The 17340-nt window shown below is 34.1% G+C and overlaps 1 protein-coding gene across 1 annotated transcript in view; it reads left to right on the forward strand.

Moving 5' to 3' along the window:
• The window catches only part of Tat (Tyrosine aminotransferase), a 94945-nt gene extending 83893 nt beyond the window's left edge, over window positions 1-11052 (forward strand). Inside the window, exons 9-11 of the mRNA XM_076522335.1 lie at window positions 3950-4033; window positions 7678-7776; window positions 7853-11052. Coding sequence (XP_076378450.1) covers window positions 3950-4033; window positions 7678-7776; window positions 7853-8014 — 345 coding nt within the window. The 3' untranslated portion in view covers window positions 8015-11052. The remainder of the gene's footprint in view (window positions 1-3949; window positions 4034-7677; window positions 7777-7852) is intronic.
• Window positions 11053-17340: the final 6288 nt, after the last annotated feature.

Genomic DNA, 17340 nt, shown 5'->3' on the forward strand with positions numbered 1-17340 from the left:
GTAAATTTCGATAGGTATGCACATGTTCATTTGAGACATATATTTTTGAAAAATGTTGCTCACAAATTGCCATCACGCTGGCAAGAGGTCATAAGTAATGACGGAAATTATATTCTACAATAAATATTACTAAATTTATGAAAAATAAACGGACAGAACTTTCCGGTATACCTAATATATATATATATATATATATATATATATATATATATATATATATATATATATATATATATATGCTGTAGAAATCGAAATCAGTTGTGAACGATTATATTATATTTTTTTATATGTTATGTTTTATGTATATTGTAATATATTTATAGTATATTATATACAGGGTGGTCCATCTAAATAAGGCCACCTAAATATCTCCTCTAATTGTGAGGGTACAAAAAATATTTTGTATGCTATTTCAATGGTCTGGAAAAACCATCGTATTACAATAAAAAATTTTTTCTAAGGTAATTTTTAACGTAATTTTTACCGTCATCGATGTTCTTTTGCAAATAGTTGTATAATCTTTTTATTGCATCGCGTAACTGATGTAATGATATGTTTAGTTACGTACATTACACGACTTTAAAATGACCTTCGAGATCAAAAATTAAATGAAAACGATACATTTTATGTATTTTATTTTATTTTACCTTCGTCTCTATCGAGATTTTAGAGACGAAGACGTAGTTCGGGAATCTGTAAATATAAATAATTATGTTTACTATCACACTACGAATAACTTCTGACACCGCAAAAATCTGATCATTCTCGATCAATTCGTTAGTTTATCGATATTATCGTTCAGATATGATTCTGATTTATGGGAAAAGTGATTAGTGATTAAGGCAAGTTGTTCGATTGTACCGAGAGAAATTTTTTGGACGGAACTGTCCATTGCGTAGTACATATGGAAAGATGTCAAACATTTTTTTGAAAGTGGCAGTGTCAATTCGAAGAAGCGTATGCGAACCAATAGTGTTACGAACGAATTAAATACAAGATTTGTTATGGAAAAAGTTGCTGAAAATCCGCATGTTAGTACACGACAATTGGAACGGATAACTACTATTCCCAAAACAAGGATAGTACGAATAATTCCTAAAGAAAAATTTCATCCGTATCATGTGTCTCTCCATCAGGATCTTCAAGGACAAAATTTTGAAAATCGCCTGAATTTTTGTCGATGGGGTTTACAGTAGTATGAACGGGATGAATTGTTTTTTGAGAGTATATTGTTTACCGATGAGGCATCTTTCACCAATTATGGTCAATTAAACTTGAGAAACATGCATTATTGGTCATTGGAAAATCCACATTTCCATTTAACATTTGATCTCGAAGATCATTTCAAAGTCATGTAATGTACATAACTAAACATCAGTTACACGATGCAATAAAAAAATTATACAATTATACGCAAAAAACATCGATGACCTAGAAAACTTCGAAAAAAATTACCTTAGAAAAAAAATTTTTGTTGTAATACGATGGTTTTTCCAAACCATCGAAATAGCATAAACAATTTTTTTTTGTATCCCCATAATTAGAGGAGATATTCAGGTGGCCTTATTTAGGTGGACCACCCTATATAATTATATCATATTTTCATATATATTATTTGCGACTGAATCGTTCACAACTTATATCAACTAATTTCGATGAAATTTTATATATCGATATTAGTCGCGGAAATTACAGGTTTGTCACAATTTTTTATACTTTTATAACTGAAAACTATAAAAAATCTTTTTACATCTTTCAACGTCTGTAGCTTGACTCTGCGTTAACTGATTTCGATGAAATGTTTCATCATGCACATAAGTTACCGAGATCTACAAAATGCATATTTTAAATTTTTGCTACAGGCTCAGATGAAAAAGTTTAAAACGAGAGTTCTTCATTTATGTTTGTCATTCCAAGGAATAGCGAGGCACTTAGTCTAGTTTTAAAAAAATTGTTGCGTTTTGAAAGGTGTACGAATACTTTAGTTCGTTGCTGTATCTGACGACATCTCCAGTTTTTAATATTTCCAAATGAAGTATGAACGAATTTTATCCCGTATCAATGGAATCCATCTGCACTGTCAAGTTTCAATTTCTTTATATCGGAATTAATAATGTAGGAAACAATATTAAATTTAGAACATCGAATATATTATTACCTTACGATTTTAAAAATGTTTAAAATATATGTACTTGCATGATCCCAATTTCTACTCACATTCCAACAAGCGTACTCTAGTCTGACAGTTCTAAAAGCGTAAGTGCAAGCATTAATTATTATCTCATAATTTTAGTATTGCGTTTAAGAAGATGTTAAACAGTCAATCGAGAAACATCAAGTTCCCATTCAATTCCAATTTTTTGACAACTTTCAAAAATATTCTTTATAACTTCTTTTTGGACCTACCTTCCTTTCTTTTGCTTAGTATTGATAATTAGTAGAGCCTATAATTGTGCCTAGTGGAGTAAAAATAAAATTCGTAGAGATAATGGTGACTCAATAGATATAAATTGACATAAAAATCGTGTTTCTTATTATGACAGATATTTCTGTACTTCGATCCAATGATGAAGCACGCATTGAATTTGGAATCGATGTCATATTTTTGTATGTCAAAAGTTTTAAAGTATTTTAAGATAGCATATAAGGTGGCAGTTGCTGCCTTTTGCAACAATTTACCTTCGTGGATGAGGATTTTTCTCTCTCATGATCATATAAGCAGAGCAAATCTATTGGACTTTGAAGATAGTATCCAAATTGCTCTGAAATCGAAATGCTTCAATATCGATGTTGTTCTATCAAAAATGAAAGAACATCGTTTCTTCCAAAACCTGAAGTGACAATGTTTACAAAGAAATCCTTTCGTTTCATAATGAGAATATTAATTTATTTTATCCCATTCATTTTATACTTCATACATTCCTAATCGTATTCTAAAATATTCTATGATTATTTAAAGCCATGTAAGGAACGTCGGCGTAAATGAGTGGTGTTTAGGGTGTTCATTTTATTTTGAGCATGTATAATATCAATGTTATGGCTTAAATTAGAAAAAGATGTGCAAGTGAAAAATTTCATGATTTCATTCAACGAATATAACGGTGTCACGAAAAAAGTTAAAAAAATATGTCAGGTTTCACTAACATCTCAATAACTTCAAATCATTTGGTGTAATTTCAGAAAAGTTATTCTGTTTCAAAATGCATTTGAATATTTTCTATAATATGAGAAGTACAAACATCATCTTCATTCGTTATGATGTGCTTTTGAAGAGTGTCTCCTTGGAAGACCATTTGAAAGTGATTATACATGATCATATCACACATGATTGAATTTATCTTGAAAAAACCGACAATGAACATGAAATATTGGAAAATATGACCTCGTGGTAAAGATTTGTATCTGAATCACGATGTAAGGTGGATCGACTACGGTTGCCCTACCACAAAATTTCTGTGATGCTAAAAGTTTAGTTCCATGAGTTCCCGCAAGAGGTGCTACTGAAAAATCGGTGCTCACCAGTATATCACTTTCCTACATTATATTTGTATAAGTGTGATACTATTACGATAGTGTTGTAATGAGGTGGGTGCCGCATACACGCACACAATAGAAACTCTCACCAATAGTACGAATATTTTACAAAATCATCTCGCGGTCTGTATGAGAAGTAAATCTTTAAGATCACAGGGGTAAAGATGAAGTCTGTCCAGCTCTTCTTCTTATAATAATAACTCTATTAAAATAAAGATTCGTTTATGAGACAATTTCTGGTGTCATTACAAACAACGGAGATATTTCACGTGCACATGACAAATGAGTCACTCATAATTAAACTTGAAATGTTTCGGGTAGAAGAGTTTTAATTCACTAACTACATTTATTTATGTACGTAAGTTTAACAAACAATTGTTCACTTTAGTACCTTTATTCAATTTATATTTTTCAGAATCATTCTAAACTGGCGTACGATTGTGTCGTGAAAATTCCTGGATTAAAACCGATAATGCCAACGGGAGCAATGTACATGATGGTAATGTATGCACATTATAGTTAGTAGTATATATATAGTAATAGTATATATATATATATATATATATATATATATATATATATATATATATAATAATTGTGTTAGTATGTGACATACAGGCTTAAAATAACTGGTAAACGGTTTACTTAATGAAAAAAACGTCAAATGCGTTTTTATGTTTTTTTTTACGTAGAATGCGTGAACGTAAGAAAAATTTTGTTATTAATTCTTTTCAAGGTCATTTGAAGGTTATTTAAATTATTTTGAATGGAATACCGTATTTTTGTTTCGTTACAAAAAGATGAATTCAAAACATTATTTACGACTGATTTTGAAGTGACCTTCCAAGTCGTAAATCGAAAACTTTTTCGCAACAGATAAGAATAATCTTTTTTGATCATTTATTTATTTTGTTTATAGAATACGTTCAAAATTTTTTCCTTCGACTGCTAAACATTGGCGTACTTTCCTCTGAAACGATCTTTTCATAGCAACAGTATTTATTTCTGAGGAGACTACGCTAATATTTAGCAGTCGAAAAAAGAAATTTTGAGCACATATTATGGACGATCTCTAATACATAAAAGGATAGAAAAGCCCATCCTCATCTGTTGCACTAAAACTTTACCTTCTACGTCTTGGAAGGTCATTTTAAAGTCACTTGTAAATAGTATTTGAATTCATTTTTTTATGCTCTTTCATTGGAGCAAAACAAAAATACAGCATTCCATTTAAAAGAATTAAAATAATCTTCAAATGATCTTGACAAATTTAGTAAAGAATTTTTTTCTTGCGTCAATGCATTCTCCGTAAAAAAGAGCATAAAAAATATATTTGACTTTTTTTTTATAACGTCAACCATTTTTACATGTTACTTCAAACGGCATTTGTTGATGGAAACCCTGTATTTTAGCAATACCAATAGTTGAAGGGTTCGAAGGAATTAGCGCGTTTCTAGAAAAATTGTGTTTTGTGATATTCGGTAAGAAAGTTTCAATTCATTAATAAATAAAACCGTGCAATTACTTTTTCGTGTTTTTAATTCTATTATTGCGATATGGTGATTTATTGAAAATTATTTTTCGAAGAATGTCCATATATCTAAGAACTTTTTAGTTATATTTGCTCTTTTAAAGTTATATTTTGCCTATTAAATCTTCATGCTTTTTAGAATTGTTCACCGTAATACTTAGAAATGTCTGTATCGATGCATTCTTTTCTAATATAATAATTCAGTTACTAAAACCGACAAATGTAAATGGTACTTACCACTCTGATATTTTTTAAGGTAATCATACATCTTTCAATAAGTTGTTAACATTTTCTCGTTGACTTTACTAAATTTTCAGAACAGTTTTGCAGGCATTTTTTCCCCATATTAATTAATCCTCAATAATTCCGTTTGTATTCCATTATATTGATTTCATCTTTCCGGAAATATTCCGACAGTTATTCTATTTTATAATATTATTTGAATATTCTGAAACACTTATCTTGTGTATTTAATGTTTCATCTGGTTTCCTATCTTTTACAATTTATTCGTAATATGTATTCTTTGTACAAGTGGTGAAAGCTTGAAGTATAATATTACTAGACAGCAGATTTTTATGCCAAAATAATACAGCGTCATGTTAATGTTCTTTTCATTTTTCTGCTAACACATATTAATGAAGATATCGTTCAACTTATTTTAGTTTCACCATTTTATCAGATTTTTAGTAACTGACAATTTTATGTCTTTTTAGATGACGCACACTCTATAATGCATAATCGAATTGAGAAATATTATACGAATCTAAACAATACGAATTATGAGCGCCAAAGATGGAAAAAAGTGTTCTATGCTAACTGTCAAGATTCATTTGCCAGCATCGTCCTTATGCTAACATTTAATATTTTCATAAAAAATATACATTAAAACCAATATTTTATCCCCTTTCTTTGCTGGACAAAATGATTAACTTTTTTCACAGTCATTATACTCATTTCAGGAACGTAAAATAATAGTTATTTGAAAAATTTTTACGACAAAATCAGTAACAAAATTGTGTTTATTATTTAAGTTGATGCTGTTAATCGCGAAGTGTAAATGAAACTGTTCAGAAAACCACTCAAAGATTTGAATTTTTTATTACAAATGACAATTACAGTTAACCGGACATTTTACTCATTGCAAGTAATCATTATTGATGACGAAAATTCTATTTCGATCACTTGTAATAATTTTCGACTAAAGGAATTGTATCCGCTTATTAACAGAATTTATCAGTGAGGGTAATTTTGTGTTGGTCGTTCATAGTAGTTATCAGTGACAGAAACTTTATTTCAGTTGCAACAGTTGTCGACGAAGAATATTTATTTTCATTGTTCCTAATGGTCAACAATAAAAGAAATTGTATTTTACAAGGTACTAAATTGTTTCACATTCTATCAAAACGATTCCCAGTATTCGCACCAAAGCATTCTTTTGTTGCTCCAAGAAACGAGAAAATGAGAACATTATTGTGATGACATATTATGCGCAGCTGCGTAATAACTTTGTTATTGTTGTGGGATTGAAACAATTTACAACTTCAGTAACGTAGACATGAATTAACATGTCAAGCGTCAAGCCTGTTTTGTCTTCCTTTTCGATTAGCCCGCGTTATTAAATTCTGTCAATTCTTCAACCTGTATTAATAATACTTATTAAAAATTTTGTTGGTAACAAGTAATGTTTAGTAATGTTCTTTTATGATCACCAAATTATTTAAAATTTGTTTATATAAAAGAATATTATTTTTGAAATTTTTTCATTATGACTGACACGACGCTTAACGTGTTAATAAATTTATATGAACACAAAATATGCGATATGCTCCGTACAATGGCATGTTTTACTTGTTTAGTGCGTGTATTTATCCCCTAAAATATTGGCATATTTTTACGAAAAACTCTGTATAATATGTGACCGAAATTTAATTTCTCCCAACTATAACTACTATGCACGATCAAAACAGAATTTCCCTCTCAGATATTATTATATATTATGTTATAAGCATCTGAAATAAATGTTGTCCCAAGATAGCTGTTTCAAGCAAGTAGAGTAATTTCTTAAACAATAACTCTTTTAATTAACCCAAAGGAATGCTCATCAATAATGATCGTGACTAACGAAAATGTAACTACGATCACATATGACCATTACCTACAATTAAAAACTTTTGGATCAAAATAATAATTGTTCTTCGACGACTTTTTTCATATCAGTTATGACAGTTATGTTAATAGGTGCAAGAATTACTTATATTTGTACAGATCTATAATAACTATTACTCATAACCAAAACCGTTTGTATAAAAATAATAATTGTCTTCCCACGATTTTTTTTCATATTTATTGCAACAGTTATAGTTCGTGGCTAATTTGATCACACATTTGAATTTTACATTAAAATTAAAATAAAAGCATAGTTGCGCCAGGGAAAATGTTTCGTATGACTTTTTCAGTGCTAAATAAATCAATCAGAAGTGATCTCTTTCGCTGAGAAGTTTGTATAATTAACCGGGTATTGAGTGCGATTTATACGTGTTCGCGAACACGGGTGCCGTTAAGGCCGATCGGTCGCAATTTACCGGCTATAAATTATCCTATCGGTTTCCAGGTTTACATAGATCTACTCTCTTTTCCGGAATTTAATTCGGATCTGGAATTTGTGCAACGACTACTAATGGAGGAGTCCGTGTTTTGCCTTCCAGGCCAGGTACGCCGTTCAAATCCTGCATCCACTCGTCCAATGTTCACCGCTAATTACACGATTCTCGACTATTTTTTCACAGTGTTTCGATTATCCGTCCTACATGAGACTGGTCATTACGGTGCCAATGGATATGTTGGACGAGGCTTGTCACAGGATCCAGGAGTTTTGCGAAAAACATCATTACAAAACCGCCGAAGCTGTACGGAGGAACAATTTGGCCGACACAGAAATTCCTTACTGAAACGAAACACGCTTACAATGTTAACGAAACAAAGTTCTAACTTGCCAGTAACAAAGGCCTACGAAAGAACGCACGAGATAAGGGTTTGACACAGTTTGGCCAGATCTAGATATTTCTCCCACTCCACCCTTCACCTTCTACGACACTGTTCTCTCAACTTTCGGTGGCGAGCATCCCCACTCTTCATCCACATGCGCACGACGCAGTTTTAATCTATTCTCTTTCGTAACATTCTGCAATGCTGTCCTACCTTCCCTCAAAACAAAATGTAAATGTATATAGAATGTTCTAAAAGTCACTCGCAATCGAAAAATGAGGGGTTCCCGAGGTCATTTGAAATCACTTTTTCCTTAGCACAAATGCAATCCGCGGCTTTGTTTACGAGTTATGAACAAGAAATGCTGACCAATGAGAGGCGAGACCAGCTGGCGCGAGGCGGCCAAGCCCACTGGGCTTTGTCCGCTCGTTGGCTCGGCCGCCTTACGCCAACCGAGCTCGCCTCTCATTGGTCCGTGTTTTTCGTTAATAACTCGTAAACAAAGCCACGGATTGCATTTGCGCTAAGAAGAAAGTGATTTCAAATGACCTTGGGAACCTCTCATTTCCTGATTTTGAGTAAATTTTAGGATACCCTGTATAATATATTAAAATATATAAAATTCAGACGTGGCGATAATCTCAAATTTGCAATCATATCATCTCTGTCATTCACTATCATGCACGTCACGTCTTACTCCACGTGGCGGAGCCTCCAACAATTCGCGTTGCGTCTGCGCCTGCGTCTACGTCGTATTAGTATTGGGTTGGCAACTAAGTAATTGCCGATTTCAGATACAGATGTCTCTCACTCCCATTTCTATGATATCCGTAAATGTTATATTATACAATTATTATTATTATTATTATGTTATTCTTTATTATCCGTGAATGTTAGCAACTGGACAAATTGAATGCAGCGCTCTAGGAAAAGCGACCAGAATTGGTCAATCGTAAAGGTATCATTTTCCACCAGGACAATGCTAGGCCGCACACGTCTTTGTCCACTCGGAAAAAATTGATGGATATTGGTTGGGAATTGATGTTACGCCTTGATCTCGCGCCATCGGATTACCACTTATTTCGATCCCTGGACAACTCCCTTCGTGGTAAAACTTTTAATGATGATGACGCTGTAAAATCTCACTTAACTCAGTTTTTGGCCGAAAAGGATCAGACTTTCTACGAGCGTGGAATTTTCAAGTTGTCAAAGAGATGGCAAAAGGTCATCGAACAAAATGGAAAATACATTACAGATTAAACTTCATTCCAAGTAAAAAGAAATTTTTTATTTCATTGAACAAGTCGGCAATTACTTAGTTGCCAACCCAATAATAATAAGGGGGGATCTGTATTCCCCTCACTTTTCGTAATCTCTAGCCATACTGGTCTGACAAGTACTGAACAAGATAGAACGATCTCGTGAGCTATAGTACGATATTTTCTCTCATTGAGTTAGACCTTTGTGTAATTAAGATATATTACGCTGTTCAGATATAATTGTATCTTACAATTGTACATATTGGCTGAAAGAATGACCACAAATTCCTTTTTTTTCTTATTCACGTTAGCTGTATTTCATTGGTATATCATCCTAATTAAAAGTATGATACAACCGATCAGAGACAATATCAACGATTAAGATTAAGGATCTTTCTTTTTCAATGTTATATAGTTTTTTTTAATATTTTATAAATATAAAATAAATAATAGAGAGTAAACAACATTAGCTGCTGTCTTTGTTTACTTTCTTTTATATTGATCTTAATTCGTAGTTGCCAAATGATTGCTAGTGGTTTATTAACATAAACCTCGTTGAAAGTAGGTGTGACGCTGGCTTATGCTGAAATGAAGCAGCGAAAGTTTATGCACTTATGATATGTAATGAATATGCATGTATATGCAAGAATATGCAAACTGCATGCAAGATATATGTATGTATATACAGCATAGATTTGGCAAATATGCACTTACGTAGATACTAAAAAATTCGTAAAATTGTTTAATCAATGCATTTAATATTCTATACAATGTGAAGTACATAAAAATGTATTTAACATTACACGAACTAGTCTAAAAAATAATTATCTCATACATATTGTGTGTATTATTCAAATATTAACCTTATGATATTAAAAACAAAATATGATATTATACATGTTATACAAATATAACATTTGTACGTGTTTACTACTATATTAAACTCCATTAACTTTTTAATCTATTTACTGTATACATTTATAAAATATTAAACTTGGTTACCTTTAGGAAATTTTTATGTATTTGATTATTAATATTATACTATATATAACACTTCTAAAGAAACAATAAAGAATTTGTATTGTGTTTGTTAAGTTTCAAATATTGATATCAAGACGTTGTTTAATACTTGATGTACGTACCCTGATGTATATCAGGGTCATATACTACATGGTCATGCATGCATAGACGGCACAGTGATGTGATTGACAGACAACGAGGCTATGCGCGGCTTACCGGCAGTATGCGTTTGCAAGGCTATAAGGTAACAGTACCTGTTATGAAACACCGTTCAATTGTGACCCGTTTGTGAAACAGTTGCACAAATAATACAATAAAAAATAGAGAGAGCAGGTGAGGGTGGATGTAAAAATTCTACCTATATTTTTCAATATTCTTTTTTATAAATTCACTGACAACAATACTGTTACATAACAATCAACTCTAAACAAAAATATTTATTCGAATATAGGTGTTTCAAAACAATATGGAATATACTGTTTCATATTGTGTTTACTTCAATTGTTTCATTGTCCCGATTTATGAAACACGAGGACATGGTGCGAAAACAGTGTTCCACGTATATTAAGTAAATATTTCGAAGTTCATTACGTGATCTAGAAACATCAATCTATCGAACAGTAACATAAACATTCAGGAATAACACTTCTCAGTTGTAATAAAATTGATGCTGATCTTATACCTCCTGAAAAGCGTTCCACAATAAGTACTTTTAACTGTAATGGCTAGTGAAGCACGCCGCCCAATGGTACCTTATACCGAATAGTTGGCTAAAATGCCGTTTTCGAAATATTAACTGTTCGAATTCTCGCTGTTTTTCTATTGAAAAATAGAAATATTTTATTCAAAATATTATTTTGAAAATAAATTTTTGGAGACTGTAACTGTTTATCATAAAAAATGGGTAATAAATGGATTCCACAGTAGAAAAAATAGAGGTTCCATCGAAACGATCCAGACATCAACCTAGTTTTGAATACACTCGTAAGAATTGAAGTGCTGCTCAGAGAGGCCGTACTGCATGGGCCGAAACGAATGATAATCTGAAGGAGCAATGTCTGACGAATACAGTGGGTGGGGTAAGACATCCCAACCAAGTGCTTCTAACGTTTCTTAATGCTTAACCTCCACTAGAAGACGATGACTTTCAGCAGCAGACTTCTTGAGGCGGAAACAGAAAGGTAATGCTTCCCGCAAATGCTCCTTTTAGGTACGAAACCCGACATCTTTAATGGGATAGAAATTGTGTTTTATCCACTACGAACAAATGTCACGCACTGCTTATTGAAGTGCACTAACAGTACTCCATCAGCAGTAATTTTTCGCCATATTGAAATAGCAGAATTACTGACCTGTGTTAATTAACAGCGAGAATTAACTCACACAATTAATATGGAGGATGTCCTGGCATCGGTGATACAATTGCATAGTGGTTTATTCTACATGAAAACAAATCGGGGGTGCACAGCGAGTACTAAAACTCCGCGATTACAAAATCTCTCGGGTTGTAAGGCCGATTACGCTAAGCGACGGAATTGATTAGTATCGCTGTTCTTCTAATTAAAGATGAATAGCTGTTTTAATTTTGACGAATGAATTGAAGTACTATAAAGCACTCAATTCGATGGTCGAAGGTTGAAAGATTATCTGAGTAGTAGACTAGCGTGAGCTGGAGTCTACTGTAGTTGACTGAAGTTGAGTTGACTGACTAATTGAATAGTAGACTAGCGTGAGCTGGAGTCTACTGAAGTTGAAGAGTTGAGTGAAGTAGACTAGCGTGAGCTGGCGTCTACTGAAGTTGAAGAGTTGAGTGTAGTAGTCTAGCGTAAGCTGGAGTCTACTGAAGTTGAAGAGTTGAGTGTAGTAGACTAGCGTGAGCTGGAGTCTGCTGAAGTTGACTGAAGCAGATTGACTGCAATTCAGAACTTCGTTGAAACGGACAGCGCGTGCCTGTTGAAACAAAGTCGCGGACTAGAGACCGAGCGAGAATGACTGAGTTTGCCGGAAAGAAGACGGCTCGAAAAAATCATAAACTTAGAAATTGCAATGAAGAAGGCTATGGCTCTACGAAATTGAAAGCCTAACGAACATGACCTTCTGTCGATTGCACGTCGTTCGTTGAAGGACTGTTAATTTGTCTCGCTGAGCCGAAGATTCCCCGTCAATAAAATGTTTTTTAGGGATAAAAGAAAAAGGTAATTCGTCCCGGAGAAAGTTAGGCGGACACAGCACGAAAATTCCGTTGAAGGACGGAACACAGTGTGACAATTAATTTTTAAGACTCGATTAATAAAACACGATAGATACAAAATACACGAAATCTCATGTTGTTGTATTCAAAATAATCTCCTGTTGATTCAATGCACTTGTTATAGCAACTCAAAAGCAAGGTTCAGCTCATTTTGTGATATTGCCTCTAGTTCCCGTGTTAACCTTTTACGTACGGCTGAATTCTGCGCGAGGCTATTTCTCTGAACGGCAGATACTGTACAGAGTCTGATACTGTATATACAGTGGCGGGCTGAAAGTGGCGGGCAGAAAGTGGCGGGTTCTTCAGACCATTTGAAGCAACTTTTTCCTTTACAAAAATTTTCTCCGAGGCACCGTTAAGGAGTTATTAACGAAAAACAGTGATCAATGAGAGGCGAGCTCAACTGGCGCGAGGCGATCGAGCCAATGAGCGGAACTGGACTTCGTGCGCTGGTTGGCTGGGCCGCCTCGCGTCAGCCGTACTAGATTCTTATTGGTCACTGTTTTTCATTAATAACTCGTTAACGGTGCCTCGGAGAAAATTTTTGTAAAGGAAGAAGTTGCTTCAAATGATCCGAGGAACCCGTCATTTCCGGATTGCGAGACATTTTTGGGACATCTTGTAGAGTGTTGAAAATCGATGTGAAGACAAAAGAAGTGTGAAACAATGCATATGAAAACAATTATTGGTTCAAACGATGAGCGAGTGAGCTACTAGAGTAAGCCACTATAGTGGCGCGTCGTCCAGAGAGATGACATCCGCGAAAGCCACTATAGTGGCGTGTCGTTCTGAAAGATGACATCCGCGAAAGCCACTATAGTGGCGTGTCGTTCTAAGAGATGATATCCGCGGAAGCCACTATAATGGCGCGTCGTGCCTAAAAGGTTAAAGCTGTTTGGTTGGTCGGGATGTCTTCGAAAAAGCATCCCGTTAACTTCAATTTCAATTTTGGAGAAAAAGGGAAGCCGCACGGGGCCAAATCAGGTAAATATGGCGGATGATTGAGCACACAAACTTGATTTCTGGCCAAAAATTGACGAACAATGAGTGACTTGTGAGATAGCGCGTTGTCGTGCAACAGCGTTCAACTGTCTGAATCTTGATAATTGGGACCGATACGACGCGCGGAAAAGTCCGAATCGTCTCTCGGCCAATATTCGCAGCCGCTTCCATCATTCTGAGTAAAGCATCGCGGTCGTTTATAATAAAATTACATATTTTTTCGATCGTTTCAGGTTTTCGAATTGAAATTGGCCTTGCCGTATGTTGGTCATCCTCTAGCGATTCTCTACCATCCAGAAATCATTTATGCCACGCGAACACATGTGATCGACTTAAACAAACATTGCCATATACTTGATATATCAACCGAAATATTTCTAATGTACTTTTACCAGATCTTGTGTTAAATTTAATGACTGCTTTTTATTTCATGATATTGTTGCGAATTACTCCGTTTCTCCCGCGTCGCAGCATTTTATTTACAATATTTAAACTATAACACAACTCGATACAATTACAATTCAGATCTTTCAATTTGAAATGTTGCTCGTTCGATGGTCCAATCTCGACTCCTCGATTGTCCGTTGGTAACACTCTTCCGTGGCAACCCCTATCTTCTATTATTTTTAAGGAGTTGTTCACAACAGGGCAGTTTCACATTACAGCGACTTGATTTGGACAAGTCGCCGTAACAATATAATTTCAACAGTGATTAAAGGTTTGATCAGAAAGAACTGTCATAACATTGTCATTTATCATTCCATTGGCATAAACTTAGGTGAGGTAGACAGACAAATTATTGGCCTTTCAATCACGCTAACACACAACATATGCCGCCACTACTTGCTGATATATGATGCTAGTCTTAAAAATTAATTGTCACACTGTGTATATCGATTATAAATAGTACTAATATAATTAGTATCAACATGATGTTGCTCATTTCTGTCTATGGATTTACTGTGGATTGAAATGAAAATAAGACATGTAATTTAGTTACTAACTTCTTTTAATAATGCAAAACTGATTGAAAATACTCAATATTCAAAGTCGATTTCTACGATAACCTCAACTGAAAAAATTTTAGCTGTTATTTTAGAATTGTCTTTTATGTAGGATCATCTTCTCCTCGGTGGTGCCACTGTGTACAATATCAAAAGAGCTTTTGTAGCGCATATGTTGTATACATTTCAGAGTATCAAATGCCGTTTGAAATTTTCAAATATCGTGCATGGTTACTGCAAAGAGACCGTCAAAGTTGACGAATTCTCGTGCTTTGTAATACCTTAACCCTTTCGGTACGAGCGCCGGATATATCCTGCATCCATCTGATGATCAATATGGACGAGTGCCGAATACATCTGGCATCCATGTGAGCCATATTTCTGACATATTAGAAATTATTCTAATAACCGTTCGAGTCCCAAGCAGCGCTATCGCGCATTTTTCGACCGTGTTTTCTGAATAATCCCTGGGACTCAAACGGATAAAGTCTTTTCTTACAAGGATTCAGAAAAAACAGCTACAGGTATAATCGTCGTTTGATCTGAATTGATGTAAAAAATTTCAGGTTACATTTTTCTTCGAAACTTGTTCATAGATTTTAACATATTGTAGGCCCTTTACAGAATGTTTACAGGAAACAAAAGATTTAAAAACGGATTAAGCACAGTCACCACTTAACGCTTAAGAAGATCTTCGTATAATACAAAAGTGGACTGACCCTGCGTTATGTGAGCATTTTCGACGCGGCACCCCGAAGAGTGGGAGTGTCACGGCGGACAGCGCGCTCGTATCGAAAGGGTTAAATATGGTGGTATCTATCTTTAATGTGGCAAGCTAAAATTTGTCCTTGAAGAAACCATTTCTACAACACTTTACCATTAAAATATATGTTATAATTATTGGGTTCGCAACTAAGTAATTGCAGATTTGTTCAATGAAATAAAAAATTGTTTTACTTGGAATGAAGTTTAATCTGTAATGTATTTTCCATTTTGTTCGATGACCTTTTGCTATTTCTCTGACAACTTGAAAATTCCACGCTCGTAGAAAATCTGATCTTTTACGGCCAAAAACTGAGTTAAGTGGAAAATGACACCTTTACGATTGACCAATTCTGGTCGCTTTTCCTTGACCGCTGCATTCAATTTATCCAGTTGCTAACATTCACGGATAATAAAAAATAACATAATAATAATAATAATAATAATAATAATAATAATAATAATTTTATAATATAAAATTTACGGATATCGTAAAAATGGGAGTGAGAGACATCTATAACTGAAATCGGCAATTACTTAGTTGCCAACCCAATATTATACTTCCAGACTCTAAAAGTGTTATATCAGCTATAAACGATGTCCCAGCGATCAACGAAATCTTTATCCAAGTTCAAGAAACTCACCACAAAGTTTTTCAAAACAGAAATAAAATAAAACTCATGTTCCAGGCATTCCAGGAAATGTAAAAGTCGTTCGAGCTGCAAAAGAAGCCATAAATTCATCAGCTGACTTGATAATCTACAAATAATTTCACCAAAGATGACCCAATGCGTGAAACCAGAACAACTTATTCGTCTAACATTTTTTAGTATCATTAACGATATCGGAGATACTGCTTCGTATTATGATGAACATAGATGATGAATTCGTACTCAAGGTCACCTAAAGGTCATGGTATTACAGGTTATTGGATTCGTCTTGATCTTAGTTATCGCGACTTAATGGGAGAAATATGTAATTTGAAAAAACATCGATGACCTCAAATTCTAACAAAAAAGAATGACCTTGGAAAAGTATCGATGCTACCGTCACAAGTGCCCCTTCAAGCAGTGCAACTTTATACCGAAGAGTTTTCCGTAGCGTCATAAATAGGGGAGGTATTTGAGTATTCCCAATTAAGTGTCCCACCCTGTATTGATTCTTCTGTTTGTACACTAATAGATTGTACATCATTTACTTGTTTTTTTGTTACGCACAGTGATCGAACGATTCAATTGACAAACCCTATACCATTATGCGTTGAAGAGAATTCATCGCGCGATAACAACATATCGTACTTCATACAGAGAATTTTAATCGCATATCTATTTGTATGAGACGATACTTGGCGTAAATCAATATCTCATTAACCCATATGATTACTAATCTGTACGCTAGTAACTTCGGTACGCTTCAAGCACGCATTCAACTATATACTCATGCCAACGGTCTAATTAATTTCCATTTCGCACGGGCACGTTAAACTTTACACTGGCAGTCTGTCGCTAAACATACGAATTCTGGTTAATTTCGAGGCAAAATGTTTCCACTCGGAATTCTATTGCGCTGCGTGAGTAATACTGTTGCATTCCTCGTCTTAATAATTGAATTCGTCGGCATTGTCGCGCGAAATCAGTGGCACAAATTTCTCCTTGCCCTGTTAACGCGCCTTTAACAAATTATGTATACGGAACAACGAAAACGTTACAACGAACGTTACACGCCGCGTAATCGTATCACGTCTTATAATTAAAACAAACGGTGAACAACAGAGACAGGGTGCTTCGTTTGACGGCAATCAACTTTTTACCTGATCGATCGAATTTAAACAGATTATTTTGAAAACTACCAATTCAAAAAATATTGAGGAACTCTAATATGTTGTTAGCAGCGTTGAGCTCTATCGAAATAAAATATTATTCGAATAATTATTCAAAAAAAATTTTTATTGTATTGGGTTGGCAACTAAGTAATTGCCGATTTCAGTTATA

This window comes from Megalopta genalis, chromosome 5, assembly GCF_051020955.1.
Source record: "Megalopta genalis isolate 19385.01 chromosome 5, iyMegGena1_principal, whole genome shotgun sequence".
In the NCBI taxonomy this organism is placed as follows: Eukaryota; Metazoa; Arthropoda; class Insecta; order Hymenoptera; family Halictidae; genus Megalopta; species Megalopta genalis.